Source organism: Scophthalmus maximus, chromosome 17 (assembly GCF_022379125.1).
Source record: "Scophthalmus maximus strain ysfricsl-2021 chromosome 17, ASM2237912v1, whole genome shotgun sequence".
NCBI classification, from domain to species: Eukaryota; Metazoa; Chordata; class Actinopteri; order Pleuronectiformes; family Scophthalmidae; genus Scophthalmus; species Scophthalmus maximus.
In genome coordinates, this window is record NC_061531.1 from 17,339,905 (window position 1) to 17,355,000 (window position 15,096).

Genomic DNA, 15,096 nt, shown 5'->3' on the forward strand with positions numbered 1-15,096 from the left:
AACACACAGTCAAACCCTTTTTTTCCTTTCATGTCTCATGATGGTACGTTTGACAAATTACCTGTATTATGCAAGTGCAGCACGTGGGTGTGAACATCATGGGGAAACTTTTTTTTTTCTGATCAGTGATCATTTCGGTGCTGGTGTGGGTGGGCGCTGCCAAATTGTGTTCACAGGGATTCACCATTGGTCCAGACGAGAGAGACTCGGGGGCAGGCGTCGACTGCACGAAGGTGAACATGTTGTGAACAATCTCACGAGAAAATATGAGATTTTCCTGATTATTGTTTACATTGCACAAAAAAAAAAATCGGGAAACCGAATCGATCCGGATCCAAGTGAAGCGGCGTGCAACTTCCGAAACAGGTTGGTTCCTTTACCCCCGCGGCGAGGAAGGAAGGAAGGAAGGCAGGCGACTGGGGCCGAACTTTGTTTTGATCGACACTGGAGGAAGCCAGGACCCGAAATCCATCTCACCACCGGGGGAGGAAAACGATAGTAAGAGGTGGTGGGGGGGTCACTATAACAGAAGACATTAAACATACCTGGTGGGGGGACACGCAGAGTCTCGAGGGTCGCCATTGTGTGCCAAGGAAGGCACCCGGACACAGGCACGGCATGGTGCTCGGGGAGAGGGATGCGACGGGGATCCCCGCCTAAGGAGCACAGAAAGGCGGGTTCGGGATACCCGGAGTTGTCGAGGCCTCCGAGGTGGGGAATCCGCCGCGGTCTGCCTTTGAGCCCTCGCCGCGCGCTCCCGCGTCTCGGTCGCGGACGGTGAAGCACGCGAGGGACGCGGCTGTGGATGCGGCCTAGTTCGCCTGGGAGTGTCTGCCGAGCACCGGGGGAGAGACAACGGGGGACGGTTTTGACAAGGGCCCCTCCGGAGGAGCGAGGAGACATTGAATTACAGTGAGTTTCTCGTCTGGGTGTCGGAACAAAAGACTGTATCGGTATTCATCTCTTGTTCCGCGGGCGTCGTGGCCCCCGGAGCACCTGACAACACAAGTGAGGAGATGCTTCTTTTTGACAGACCCGAGTTCACGCTAGCACGTCGGCTAGCTGACGTTAGCTCGTCGGCTAGCCGACGTTAGCCATCTCGTGTGTGCTTGTAAAGGAAAAATACCGTAGTTGTGTTAAGTCGTTAATCCAATCCGACAACTATGGTTGGGCCACTATAAATATCATTTGTCGCCGCCTTTTGGGTTCGTTAACTCGGCGAATTCGCATCCAATGTGGCTAGCTAACATTAACCGTTAGCTCCCTAGAATGCGATGCTAAGTGATGGGGGCTAGTTAGCTCATGGTGCTAGATAGCTAGCCAGCTAGCTAGCTAGCCAAGCTCGCCTCGCTCATCAGTCACTGATGGATGTTTTTGAAATGCTGGTATTTGCGATGTTAGCCGAGCCACGCAATCGCCCCTCTCCCGGACTTTTAAGTTCTACGAGGCTGCGGACTGGATGATACGTGCCCCCGGATGGAAAACACGATGAATGCTGCGGGGCTACGTTCTCCCTGTTAATGTATGCAGGTCACACAGACATGGCAGTCTGCGCTGGGCGTGTAACCTGCACGTTAACCTTTCGCTCGAGCTAGCAAGCGAGTCGGACACATATTGTCATATTGTGGCCTTTTCCATTGTGCTGTGAGTGAGTATATACTTGGCAGTAACTCCCTGGGTGACCTTTCATAACTCCCATGTAACTTAAGCCTATATATTGCCTGGGCGTCATCACATGATGCTGTACTTTATCCCAGGGCAGTAACTCACATACACATCTGGCCTTCGTCTTTGATGCACGATGGCTAGATTTTTTTCTTTTGTCCATATTTTTTTTTAGTTTCTGTGAGTACTCGAGCTCCTGCTTGCTCAACACACATGACAGTGGCAGACATCATTTGTCCGGCTTTATTGATGACTCAGAGGAGGAATTTTCCACGTCCATATAGCTAAAAACAGCCATGACTCATCACAAACCTAGTGCCTCTTGAAACCGTGATCCGCCCGCTGCCATTTGAATATATGTACCAGACCTCTCGCAATGCCCTCCCCTTAATCTGTGCTCTTGTCTCCGCAGCCATGATGGAAGAACTGCACAGCCTGGACCCCCGGCGGCAGGAGCTGTTGGAGGCGCGTTTCACCGGAGTTGGTGTGGCCAAGGTTTGTGTTAAAGCAGATGTCGCAGATGCGGAGCATGGGGGGCTGTCTCCTGTCAAAGTGCTCACAATTATTTTTGCGAACCTCTTCCCCGTCTTTGTCTCACTCTGCCCGAGTATCACTCTGCCGTTTGGCCCGGACAAGCCTGGCCCCCCACTCCTTTTTCTTTGTCTGTCTCTGGAGAAGGTTGAGCTTGTGTCTGTGTTTTTTGGCTGGTGTGATATGGCATCTCTCTCTCTCTCTCTCTCTCTCTCTCTCTGGCTCATGATGTAGTGGCTGTACATGAGAGTGGTGATGCCTGCCAACAAGGCCACAGGCGGGACAGGGGTGGGGGGTGGGGGAACGAAGGCAGAGGAGGAATGCAGAAATAGTTCTTGACCAGGTGTGAGTGGAAGCAGCATTTAGCCTTCCAGCCCGCTTGTTTGCTTTGCGGATGGAGCTTTCTTTGTGGAAGGTGATCTTGGAACAGTGTAGGGAGCGAGAATCGGCGCCAGGAGTGGGCCCCGTGCCAGCCATAGGCAGAGCCGAGGCCCAGAGCATGGCATGGCTGCTGCTGCAGAGAGAAAATGGCAGCTCTCGCTAAGGCATCATGCCATAGCAACCCTGTATGACAAGAGATGCAATGTGTGTGTGTGGAGTGAGAGAGATAAGTGTGTCAACAAATAGCTATGAAAAAATATGGGTTGGTGGTCTGAAAAAAGCCCTGCAGTGTCACAGGAGCAGCTGAGAGTTGTTGTTTTTTTTCTTCTTGACCTTGAGCGGCTGTGTGTCACTTCCTGTCTTTCTGACATCACCGACTTGGCATGAAAGAATGGAAAATAACCGCCCTTGATGACAAACAGGTAGCACACCTTGTGGTAATGGAATGGGCGAGGGCCGTGCATTTCCCCTTTTGAACAAATCTGAAATCAAATAAGCCAAGATTTTGTTTGGGGCAAGCAGTCTTTTTTTTTTTTTAATCGAGCAGAGCATCTTTCACCGGCTGTTTCCAGAGAGAGAGAGAGAGATAGAGAGAGAGAGAGAGAGAGAGGAGAAGAATAGTTAAGAACGGTGAGAAACGGATGACATTATCTAAAGGTGACAGACAGACGGAGGAATAAGTCCCCAGCAGCATGCCTAATGTTGCCAGCCATTTTAGGAGGGTTCGGCGAGGGGGAGCTCTGGTGTGCTCTGAATGTGTTCGTGATTAGACGGTGCCTGCTGAATTCTGATGCGACTTCGTTTGACTGACAGGCATCACCTAGGGAACCGGCGTTGAGGACTGATGCAGGTCTACAGTCAGTGGGATGATGTTAATGATGATGTTATTTTAGCCAAACCTCCGCAGCCCTTCCCCTAGTTTGTCACCCATTTTAGTGCATGAACATACACAACAAGTACAGTTTCGTGTGCATTACCTGCATCTTTTGTATTTATTTGCTAACTGTACTTTATATTTCTATGTATTCGTTACATTTCAACAGGGCTCCGGTCAGAATCAAAACGAGTCCTCCAATCAGAGTCTATGCAGTGTGGGCTCGCTCAGCGACAAAGAGCTAGAGGTTAGTCTGAATCATATGTTAACAGGATTATTTATTTTCAATCCCAACCATCTCTCACCTTATTGTACATTTGGTTGATTCTCACAGACGCCTGAGAAAAAGGCGAATGACCAGAGAGTGAGAAAACGGAAAGCAGACCACTTTGACGCCAGCCAAGGTGAGTTTGGCACGTCTGCTACGATCCTTTCATCGTCTGTCCCAAATGTCAGCAGCTCTCTGAACCCCCTGCCTCTGCCCCTCTCTCTCTCTGTCTTCCAGGCAAAGCAGGAGCAAGGGGGCCTAAAATTAGTGATTATTTTGAGGTGAGTGGCTTGAAATCTTTTTTGTGATCTTTGTTTTTTTGGTTCTCTAAAAAAGGGCATGAACTCTGCAGTATCGGGCGCATAACTTTTTCAAACTTACTTTCTAACCTCATTGTTTTGGCCACCTCGGGCTCTCCACTGAACGGCTTTCCTATCCTTCTTTCTTTTTACATGTCTGTCAGTTTGCGGGAGGTAGCGGTCCTGGTACCAGCCCTGCCCGGGGAATTCCACCAGTTGTCCGCTCTTCCCCACAACACTCCCTGTCCAACCCCCCTGTCATGGTGAGCATGTTTTGCTCTATGGCCCCCCGGCTCATGTTGTTATTTTTTTTTGTTTTTGTTTGCTTAATCTCTTAACCTTTCCCCTGCCATTCTCTCTTCTGCACGTTTTCAGTTAAATTAAAGGCTCAAAATCCTTGAAATAAATCTGAAAGTTCTAAATTGTTTTTTAAAAAATTGAGAATCAACCCAGTCTCATCTGCTTCTGATAGTTACTTTGAGTGTTTACAGATTTCTTGTGCAAGATTCGTCTCATGTTTCATCGCGACTTGTATCTCGAGGTCTTGATAATTTCATTAAATGTGAGGAATGAAACCATCTGTGATGTTTAAGGTTTTTTACTGAATGAATGAATGTGTCTCCCAGGTGCAGCAGGGAAGCCCCTCCTCCGTCGGCTCGGCCAACACGGAGCTCCCGGCGTGTTCGCTGAAGCCCGCTGCTCTTTTCATGCTGCACAAAGCCACACAGGTACAGACACATAATCGGGGTCGGCTGGTTATGATACAAAAGGCAGTTGTTTTAAATAGTCTGCATATAAATCATTAATAATCATCAACTGGCAGTAAATATTGTTTGATGGGACAACTTGTTGCACTTTTTGATTTGTCACCGATACAGAATGATGCACCGTTAACAAAACACTGTTTTGTGCCCACTTTGCCCTGTAGTCTGACCTTACCATAGAGAAACTAACCGCAATGGAGAACAACAAGAACTCTGACCTGGAGAAGAAGGAGGGGCGAATAGACGATTTGCTCCGGGTACTAATCTCATTTACATTTTCATCTGTTACTCTGCTCGCCACTTGACGTGATTTAAAAATGTTTTTTGTCTTGGCATGTGTTGGACTTGACACATTCCTCCCGTCTTAACGTGTATAAACAAGCTAAAATTTTCAATTCTTCCCACCTGACCTACCTTCCCCCCCCCCGCTTATTTGTGTTCTGCTCCAGGCAAACTGTGATCTGAGGAGGCAGATCGATGAACAGCAGAGGATGCTGGAGCGATACAAGGAGCGCTTAAATAAGTGTGTGACCATGTCTAAGAAGCTGCTGATTGAAAAGGTACCTTCGTTGAATATCTCTTAGTTACCAAAGTGATTGAATCACTATTGATTGTCGGTTATATAATGAAAAGCGCTGGTTTTTGATCCTGGGATTTCTCTGCCCTTCCTTCCAGTCCAAACAGGAGAAGATGGCATGCCGGGACAAAAGCATGCAGGACAGGCTTCGACTGGGTCACTTCACCACCGTGCGACACGGCGCGTCTTTCACGGAGCAGTGGACGGATGGATATGCCTTCCAAAACCTTATCAAGTGAGGATCTCTTTTTGTCCCTGTTGTATTTGGGTTCGTTCAAGAGGTAGAATCCGACCAGGAAGCACAACAGACCTCTTTATACACAAGACAAACAGAGAAATGAATTAGGGCTGTATGTTGAACTAACGCAGCGTTATGTTTCCAGACAACAAGAAAGGATCAACTCCCAGCGAGAGGACATCGAACGGCAGAGGAAGCTGTTGGCCAAACGCAAGCCGCCCTCCATGGCCCAGACGCCGCCGCCGAGCCTGGAGCAAAACAAACGTAAAAGCAAGACCAACGGAACAGAAAGCGAAGCGTAAGATGATATCTATGATATCTGCTGTTCCCCCCCCCCACAAATTCACGTTTGCACTTTGCACTCAAGCCACTTCTCTGTTCTCGCAGGTTGTCGCAGGCAGAGTACCACGAGCAAGAGGAAATCTTCAAGCTGAGACTAGGTCATCTTAAAAAGGTGATGGTTCGACAGGTTTTCTTTTTTTTGCAGCATACTTACTCTCTTCTTTTCTTATTGGGTCTTTAATTTTTTATCTTGTGTTCCTTTTTCAGGAGGAGGCGGAGATCCAGGCAGAACTGGAGAGGTTGGAGCGAGTGCGGAACCTGCACATTCGGGAACTGAAGAGGATCCACAATGAAGATAATTCCCAGTAGGAGTTCTTCTACACGGCCCTATTTCTAGCTGCTCTGAACCGATGTATCCCCTGTGCTCTTCTCTTAATTCCTGAATTTTTCCCCACCCTGTGCAGGTTCAAGGATCACCCTACGCTAAATGACCGTTACCTGCTGCTCCATCTACTTGGACGGGGAGGTTTCAGTGAAGTTTACAAGGTGAGAGAGGCGTTGTCTTTTCCTGTGAAGGAATAAGCAGTTTGTATACAGAGTGATAAGGGAAGAGGTCATCATGCAGTCTGCATTTTAACTTGCTTTCCTTGGTTTTTCTTAATTTTTTTTCTAAATTTATTTTGCCAAAAGATCTACATTCTCCGGTTTTAGAACTTACAACTCGGTTCATAAAATTTTACAGACTTGAAAATGAAGTACAATCAGTCCGTGTCAATGTCAAGAATGAAGATTCGGTGCAATCTTTTAAAATAACTTTTTTTGTTGATTAAACGGTGTCAGATGTTGATTCAAATCAGATTTTAATGTCTTCTTGGCATCACACTGTTGGATAATTTGGAAAACAGTTTCTTGAATTCTTAGGAAAAATATTTGAGTATGCACGTTTCATTCCATTTCGCTAAGTTGACATCATCAACCATTTCAAAGTAAACGCTTGTGCCGGAATGCGTGTGTTGTTCCAAGAATCTGTTGTCGCCGCCGTAAAAACACTGAAACAACAAGGCTGTTTTAACGCGTGTCTCGCTGCAGCCGAAACAAAAAGCAGCTCACGACTAATCAAGAGACATTTATCTTTCCAGGCCTTTGACCTCACAGAGCAAAGGTACGTCGCGGTCAAAATCCACCAGTTAAACAAGAACTGGCGGGACGAGAAGAAGGAAAATTATCACAAGTGAGTGTTTGGTTGTCAGAGCAATAAAACTGAACTGGGTGTAAAACCCCCACGTTTGAAATGAATGGTGTAAATAATCTCCCTTTTTCTCTCTTTTTCCAGACATGCATGCAGAGAATATAGAATCCATAAAGAGCTGGACCACCCACGAATAGTTAAACTCTACGACTACTTTTCGCTTGACACTGACTCGTAAGTCTTTTCCTTGTTTATTCAATATGAGCCTTCCAAGGGATATACTCTTACCACCACTTTTTTGAGCTTGACGTGCCAAATCCTGTTAAAGAGGTTATTATAACTCCTCCTTGCTGTGTCGCAGGTTCTGCACCGTCTTGGAGTACTGCGAGGGCAACGACTTGGACTTTTACCTGAAGCAGCACAAGCTCATGTCAGAGAAAGAGGGTCGATCCATCATCATGCAGATCGTCAACGCCCTCAAGTACCTCAACGAGATCAGACCGCCCATCATCCACTACGACCTTAAGCCCGGTGCGTGAACACACCACGATGCACCGCTACACACCACAGGAGCTTGCATGCGCGATCTCCTTTTGTTTTACCTCAGCACAGAATTCCTCTCAAATTGAATCGGGTGGTAATATCGTCAGTTAAATGAACCACATCAGGATGATCTGTTGCAGCTACTGTAGAGATGTGATTCTGTCCCCATGTCGCCTAACAGCAGTTGAAGTAACCAACACACAATGTTTATTTTTGCTTATAATAGTTATGATTTAGTCGTCATACAATGAATGTGAATCTGAACCCTGTAGACGTTTCCTTTTTCATACCTCATTTTCTTACCCTGTTCAGGCAACATCCTCCTGGTGAACGGCACCGCCTGTGGGGAGATCAAGATCACAGACTTCGGCCTGTCGAAGATCATGGACGACGACAGCTACAACTCGGTGGACGGGATGGAGCTGACGTCGCAGGGAGCCGGAACGTACTGGTGAGACAACGCTCTGCAACAGGGATGACATAATGAATTGTGCTTTTAATTTTTTAATCTTAGCCACATTTATGTCGTGCTGAATGATCAACACCTTTCTATGGGATTCCATCAGCTTCCCGATTGAACACATTCAACCTACACAATGCCAAACTCAAATGTCATCTGCAAAATTGCTGTGAGTGGTGGATGGCTTTTAGAAAACATGTTTTGACTCCCAGTGCACAGAGCAGTGTCCTTTCTGGTCACAGTGTCAGTCAGCGCTCTGCGTCGACTCTGGTATGGCCTGAAGCGACACTCGAGGCTAAACGGTTCCGTTGGCTCGTACACGGGGGCATTTTGTTGCATCAGCAACGGAAGAGATGATAAATTCCAGACAGAGTAGAGTTTATAGCGTAGTGCCATTGTTATCAGTATCTGCAGAATGATCCCAGTAATGTGGTTCTGATATTAAAATGAAAAAGAGCTATAATTGTGGTTAACTACATACCTCATCATTTTATAAATAGATGCAGTGTTAGGGCTGCAACTAATGATTATTTTCATTATTGAGTAATCTGTCGATTATTTTCTTGATTAGTTGTTTGGTCGATAAAATGGCGGAAAATGTTGATTGTGTTTCCAAGATAATGTTTTGTTTTGCCACAGATGCCAAAGATATTTAGTTTACATAGAGGAGCAAAGACACCAGAAAATATTCACATTGAAGAAGCTGAAATCAGAGAATTTTTACTTTTTGTTTCATAAAAACTACTTGATCGAAATAGTTGCCGATTAATTTAGAAGTCGAATTACTAATCGATTAACTGTTGCAGCTCTACTTTATGCACAATAGGTAATATGTTCAGTAAGTTCGTAAGAAAGTCACATTGTGGATACTAATGGCCAGTTTGGGGATAAAAGCAACATTATGAATATGGGTCTTGTAGTTACAATATCACTGAGGTGTGCTTTGATATATGAACCTACACGGACTCGCCTTCCATTTAGTTGATAGTTGCTGCCTGGTGCACAAGCACTCAGCCAGAGGTTCCCTTTAGCACGATGAACTTCTCAACACAAATAGACTCCCAGAGCCCTGGTGCCTGACTTAATGTCAAGAGTTTATTTAAATCACTGCAATGTCACTTGCACAGGGGAAAAAAATGTACTCTTACACCTTCACCTTGAAACTGGACAGAACATTTTGGTCTGGTGAAACTGATTAGTGTTTTAAAGTGGCTCCTCCTTTCTCCTCCAGGTACCTCCCCCCCGAGTGCTTTGTGGTTGGGAAGGAACCACCCAAGATCTCCAACAAGGTGGACGTGTGGTCTGTGGGCGTCATTTTCTACCAGTGTCTGTACGGCCGAAAGGTAGGAGACATGAAATGTTGTCACAAGACATCTGAGCTATTATTGAGTTCTAAACTTATATTTTTATTGCGGTAAAAAAAAAAACATCTAGGGAGGATGTTGTCCCTTTGTTACCTTAATTTAATTTAGATTGTATGTATCATATCATTAAGGATTTGTATTTAATTTCATCTTCTCCTTCTCTTTGCCCTTTCAGCCCTTTGGCCACAACCAGTCGCAGCAGGACATCCTGCAGGAGAACACCATACTGAAGGCAACAGATGTGCAGTTTCCTCCTAAACCAGTAGTCACACCTGAAGCTAAGGTACTGGACCCCCTCACCTGGCTGCTCTAGTTTTATATATATCTAGTGTCAACTGCCACAATAACCACCTCTAATTCCATTTTAATACTATAACTCATCATGTTAATTGTTCAGGTTGTTGTCCCGACATTCTCAGTCACCTGCAATATTTTGTTCTTCCTCCCTCCAGGCCTTTATAAGGCGCTGTCTAGTCTACCGCAAGGAGGACCGCATCGACGTGCACCAGCTGTCCAGTGACCCCTTCCTCATGCCCCACATCCGCAAGTCGGTGGCCTCCTCGGGCACCGTGGGCACAGCCGTGGCCTCCACGTCGAGCTCCTCCAACAGCAGCGCCTCAAACTGAACTGACTGACTGAACCGTTTTTGAAAAGAGTCGAGTGGGTGGGGTCAGAGCATCCCACCATCGCCATGAAAAGTCCCAAGAGAAGAGGTCAGACGACAGCAAGGGGGGTTGCGTGAGGAGTCATGGGTTGAATTGGAAAGGGAAGTACCCCTGCGTCACCCTTCATCACCTCTCATGTCCACACACCCCCAACCCTTACCTGTCCTCCTTTCTCAGAAGCGTGGCATCGTTCTGGGGGTCAAAGCCCTGGATGAGTCACACAGCAAAGGGGCTGAGGTTGTTGGCACCATGTCGGGGGTTCGGTGTTTTGGATTTTTTTCTTTTCTGCTTAACAAAAGAAAACAAAAGAGGAAGTATAGAACTGCTTCAGCTTGGCCAGATGGAAAGGACCGCGGATGAAAAGGCCTCCTGCCCGTACGCACTCACTCAACCCCCCACCGCATGAGCCACTCTGGTCCGAGGTCGTCCCGACTCCCTCATCTCCCTGAACCCGACCGACAGAACCAGTTTGACCTGTTAATCGTATCGAACCCTAAATATCTATGGCTCTTATTTCATCCAGCTCGCCGTTTTCTGGGAAACCTCCGCCGCCCCCACTTCAATTCAAGACCCGGATAGTTTGCGACGAGGAGGCACCGGAGCCGTTCTCCCCTCTACACCCTCCCTCCCGTCTCCTCGTCAAACTCCTGTGACCAAAGCTTAGAACTTCCAGCTGGTGGCAGTGTTCCACCTCCGTTTTTATAATGAAATGGTTTTAGAGTCGTGTTACGTGACACGGAGTGGAAGCTGTTGAGGGAACGACCCCTTTTACATTTTTTTTTTCTTAAAAAAAAACACTTATGGCGAAAACTGTTGTGTTTTTTCGAGTTGCCTTTAATTAGAGCTGTTATCGTTTTGGATTGACACACCCCCCTCTACCATACACATATTTATTTAGGTATGTTTTGAAATTTTATTTTTTTTGGCCAATAAAATGCAAGGGACTGGTTTACCTTCTAGTACTGTGGCGGGAGACTGGGCCTTAGCAGACAGTTGCATTAAACCATTAAATACTATTGGTTAAAATGTGTTTGTTGTTCTGGGTTCACTGTCACTGCTTCCTGTCGACGACTGACGTGGCGACGTGTTCATGAGCATCGTGTCTGTGCTTAGTTTCTCTCCATATGAAATTTGTTTTACAGATCACGAATCAAACGCTAAAAACTTCTTTGATAGGTTTAAGTGTTAATATTGAAAATTCTGTTTTGTTTTGTAGGTCTGGAGTCACGCTGCAGGACAACATTAATACAAAAGCCAATATAAAATGAGTTATCATTTCAAACTTTATTTTCAAATGTTGTTTCCCCTTTTCCTGTATAGCTGGAAACAGGTTTACTAAATCGTCAAAAATGAATCAAAGTCTTTAGTCCATTAAGACAAATGCACATTATTATAATACATTTACTATAAAGGCTGTGAGCACGAGCTTTAATTGTAATATTTTCTTTAGACCAATATACTTGGCCTGTATTTTTACACAGACCAATGTCCATGAATATGACTTGATCTTCAGACCAGATGTTATACCACTTTCATCCATATAAGTAAAACGGTTTTGTAGGAACTGAAGATGTATAAATATAAACTCAACATTTGTAACATATTGGGTACATCGGAAATGTGTCTAGTTGGACCAAAAATGAAACGGAAAAAATTGAGGAAGTAATATTCTGATTTCTATCTTTTGAATCATGCTTAAAACTGAATTATGTGCATTTTATACATCATTTTTTCTATCAGACAAAAAAGAAAACTGCTGGCTCTGTAATACATAAGATTTTCTACATTTATTATTTTGCCTTACTTTTATATTTTTGGAAATGATCTATACTGTCGCTGCAGCTTCTTAATCTGTTCCAGTTCCCCGATTATATTGTTTCTGTTTCATCTTGTTGAATATCACAATTTGCTGTTACTTTAAGTAGGATGGTCAATCGTGGGTTCAGTGAAGAGATCCAGACCAGAGCCCGTCTACATGAAGCCTCGTCCTCGTCGGATTGGAGCAACCGGAGCTAAGTGGACAAATTATTACACAGGTTGACGTCAGTAGTTGGTTCATGAGCTGCTGTTCTGAAGCCTCGAGTTTTGCATTTTGGCCAGCGCCATCTTGGTTTCTTGGAACCAGAGGTACACATGTATTTGGATGATCTGACTGAGAGGCCATAGACCGTGCTTGACAATCGACTTAGTCACCCAGTCTGGATAATTAAGCCAATGTATAAGGTGCTTGAAGCCTGTATTATCTCGAATGACCAGCAGAGGGCCACTCCACTGGTTGCAAAAAGAAATCAGTTTCTATAAAAGTCTTTTAGAAAATGACTCCACTTCTCGTCAGTTAACATTTTCCTGCGGAGTTCATGACTTGAAATCCGAGATTGAACTATAAACCCTAAAAAAAATGTTTACTGACGTCAAAAGAGTGAGAATTAGTCATTTTTTCACAGACTTCTATAGAAACTGACTTATTTTTGCGAAGACTTGAGTCGCCCTCTGCTGGTCATTCGAGAGAATACAGGCTTCAGGCACTTGCATTGCATTCGCTTCACTTTGCAGCGTCCATTTCTATTTTATAGTCTGTGGTCCACGCTCACAAAAAAACATTCCAAAAGGGAATCGGAAACAAATTGAATCTAATGGAACTAAATCTTTACCCCATAAACCTGATGTTTTGGAGCTACCTCGTGAGAGAGAGCGCCCCCTACGGAAACCAGGAAGTTGTGATTCTCTGTTCGGAGTCGGCATCACAACTTGATTTCACAACGGTGATTTAAAAAACTTTTTTTTTTATCACCTATCAAACTGAAGAATTATATATATTACACATATTGGTTTCAAAAAAGCATAACTACATCCCTATTATAACGCATAGGTACCAATCTTTTCCTCCACATTTTGTAATATCTGCCACTGTCGGATGAAACGGAAATACACATCTACTGTACAACACAGTAACATGTACTGTCCTCGCGATCCAGGGCCTCCACGGGGTCCCCGAACCTCATGTTGGCCACCATACAAACACTGTACACACACACACACACTGGTGACGCCGCTCCATTCATTCCAGTCTCATCTGACCGAGAGGCAGACGGAGCTCTAGCGGTCGAACTCATCCCAGCAGCTCTGCATCATCATCATCATCATCATCATCATCATCTTCATCATCCTCCTCATCGTCCGTCCGCAAAGTGAAAAACTATCGGACAGTTGTTTCACCGTCTTCACTTTTTTTTTTTCCTCCACCTCCTCCATTTTTTTTCTTTCTCTCTTGCAGCGTGTGTGTGTGTGTGTGTGTGTGTGTGTGTGTTGGGGTCTATGTGTGTGTGCGTGTCAGTGCGCGCGTGCTATCGCCTGTAGTTGTGAGCAGCGATGCAGGGCAACGACCGACACGTAAACGAGGGATCGAGGCGGCAACTTCACTTTCACAAATGCACTTTGTATCTATTATTCATCCTGAGTCTGCAGCTGGAGAGGAGCGCCGCCGCCGCCGCCGCTGGTGAGGAACAAAACACACACAGACTAAAATAATGTCCACTCTCCAAACGACCCGGTTCATTCATGCCAAAGTCGACAAAGCGGCTGCAGACGTGGAGACTATTGTGCAATGTGCGTGTGCGTGTGTGTGTGCGCGTTTTGCGCACCGACTTGTTTGTTATTCTTCTTCCAAAATGCGCTCTTGTAGAGAGCGGATTTACCGAAAGCAGTTTTTTTTCTTCTTCTTCTTCTTCTTCTGCGGATTTCGGTGCGTTGGTATGCCACGAACCAAAAGTCCGAGCGCTGAGTGGAAACAGATGTGGAGACGAAACGGGGGGAGGAGGAGGGAGCAGCAGGCTTCTACTGTCTCCTTTGTGATTTATATCCATGCGTAAAGTCTGTAAAAAAAAAAAAAAGCGCAAAGTAAATGCGCTTTTTTCGCATGCGCTTTTTTTGGGGGGGGTTCTAGTTTTGTGTCCGGCTGGATTTGATTTCGGAGACATTGTAAAAAAAAAAACATTTTTAAAAAAGGAGTGACGTGGAGCGACGCCTCGTTGGGCGACCTGAGGGCAGATGGGACCTTTACATCCTGTTCGACCGGCGCAATCAACACGTTCGGTCCGGCGCACAGCCTCTGCGGTCGTGACGCGTAATGTGGTGGTGAACATGGTTCTCTGACAGAGATCAGAACTTTTTTTTGTTTTGAAACCATGAAATCAACTTTGTTGTTGTTGTTGTTTTTGCTTGTGAACTGGAAGTCGAGAGTTTGACAACTTCACTCTGCTTCTGTGACTTTTTCTTTCTTTCTGCAGCACTAGATATCCTGATAATGAGGTGAACTCATCTCATCAATGGGACGAGATGAGATAACATAACATAAGATAAGATAGGATGTCCCACTGTTGAGCGCCTGCAGGGTGAATTCAATTTGACACTGCGGCACAAAACTGTGGTCGCACAAAGGGTAACGTAGGGAGAAATGAAATAACAACAGAAACAATCAAGATAAATGAGAAAAAAACTGGAAAAATTATATTGTAGACTTATTCAATACACGCGAGTATATGGAGAGAGAATATATGCAGCCAGTATCCTCCAAATTAGTTGAAAATGTTGTGCCATCACAACAGACGACTCTTACTAACCACCAGTTTTTTCTAATCTGTTGTCACTCGATCAAATCAAAGCAATTCAAGTTATCTGTATCATCATATTTGGCCCATGCAGCTAAGTAATACATCAAATGACCATGTTTTTATGCGATCCTTGTTTGATTGAAACACTGAGATTGTGCAGGTTCACCCCCTCTACCCACCGTCACGCAGATCCTTAACAACCTGAAGACCCCGGTGTCCCTGAAGTTGAGAACCTCTTTTCAATCTCTGGATGAGATTTGTTTGTTGATTTGTTCTATGAAATGGGTTTTTTTTTTTTCTTCTCCATGGAATTTCTCATGTGAGCCGGGGAGTTGGAATGAGAAACGAGGCTGTATCTTGTCACCTTCGCGTCACCTTGATGCATC

At 45.2% G+C, this 15,096-nt stretch overlaps 2 protein-coding genes across 6 annotated transcripts in view; both read left to right on the plus strand.

Moving 5' to 3' along the window:
- Nucleotides 1-132: 132 nt before the first annotated feature.
- tlk2 (tousled-like kinase 2) lies at nt 133-11,130 on the plus strand. Of its 5 annotated transcripts, none has more exons than XM_035614056.2 (21): nt 133-912; nt 2,078-2,160; nt 3,621-3,698; nt 3,786-3,855; nt 3,957-4,000; nt 4,183-4,281; nt 4,645-4,746; nt 4,947-5,039; nt 5,232-5,342; nt 5,458-5,594; nt 5,743-5,895; nt 5,985-6,051; nt 6,147-6,244; nt 6,344-6,425; nt 7,019-7,110; nt 7,213-7,302; nt 7,430-7,599; nt 7,924-8,062; nt 9,303-9,414; nt 9,611-9,718; nt 9,888-11,130. In XM_035614056.2, the coding sequence occupies exons 2-21, from the start codon at nt 2,080-2,082 to the stop codon at nt 10,059-10,061; spliced, it is 2,100 nt and encodes a 699-aa protein (XP_035469949.1). In that variant the 5' UTR covers nt 133-912; nt 2,078-2,079; the 3' UTR covers nt 10,062-11,130. The 5 variants fall into 5 exon arrangements, with proteins under 5 accessions (XP_035469949.1, XP_047184346.1, XP_035469951.1 ...); XM_047328390.1 differs by having other exon boundaries at nt 133-498; XM_047328391.1 differs by having other exon boundaries at nt 203-233.
- A 2,033-nt stretch (nt 11,131-13,163) lies between these two features.
- mrc2 (mannose receptor, C type 2) overlaps nt 13,164-15,096 on the plus strand; it is a 23,451-nt gene continuing 21,518 nt past the window's right edge. The window contains exon 1 of the mRNA XM_035614051.2: nt 13,164-13,596. Within this exon, the coding sequence (XP_035469944.2) occupies nt 13,470-13,596 (127 nt within the window). The 5' untranslated portion in view covers nt 13,164-13,469. The remainder of the gene's footprint in view (nt 13,597-15,096) is intronic.

Excerpts from the sequence above, each read along its gene's own strand:
- tlk2 (XM_035614056.2), top strand. The coding sequence starts at position 2,080 with ATGATGGAAGAACTGCACAGCCTGGACCCCCGGCGGCAGGAGCTGTTG. Across the intron at positions 5,896-5,984 it reads AACGGAACAGAAAGCGAAGC|GTTGTCGCAGGCAGAGTACC; the intron begins GTAAGATGATAT and ends CTGTTCTCGCAG. Across the intron at positions 9,415-9,610 it reads AGTGTCTGTACGGCCGAAAG|CCCTTTGGCCACAACCAGTC; the intron begins GTAGGAGACATG and ends TTGCCCTTTCAG.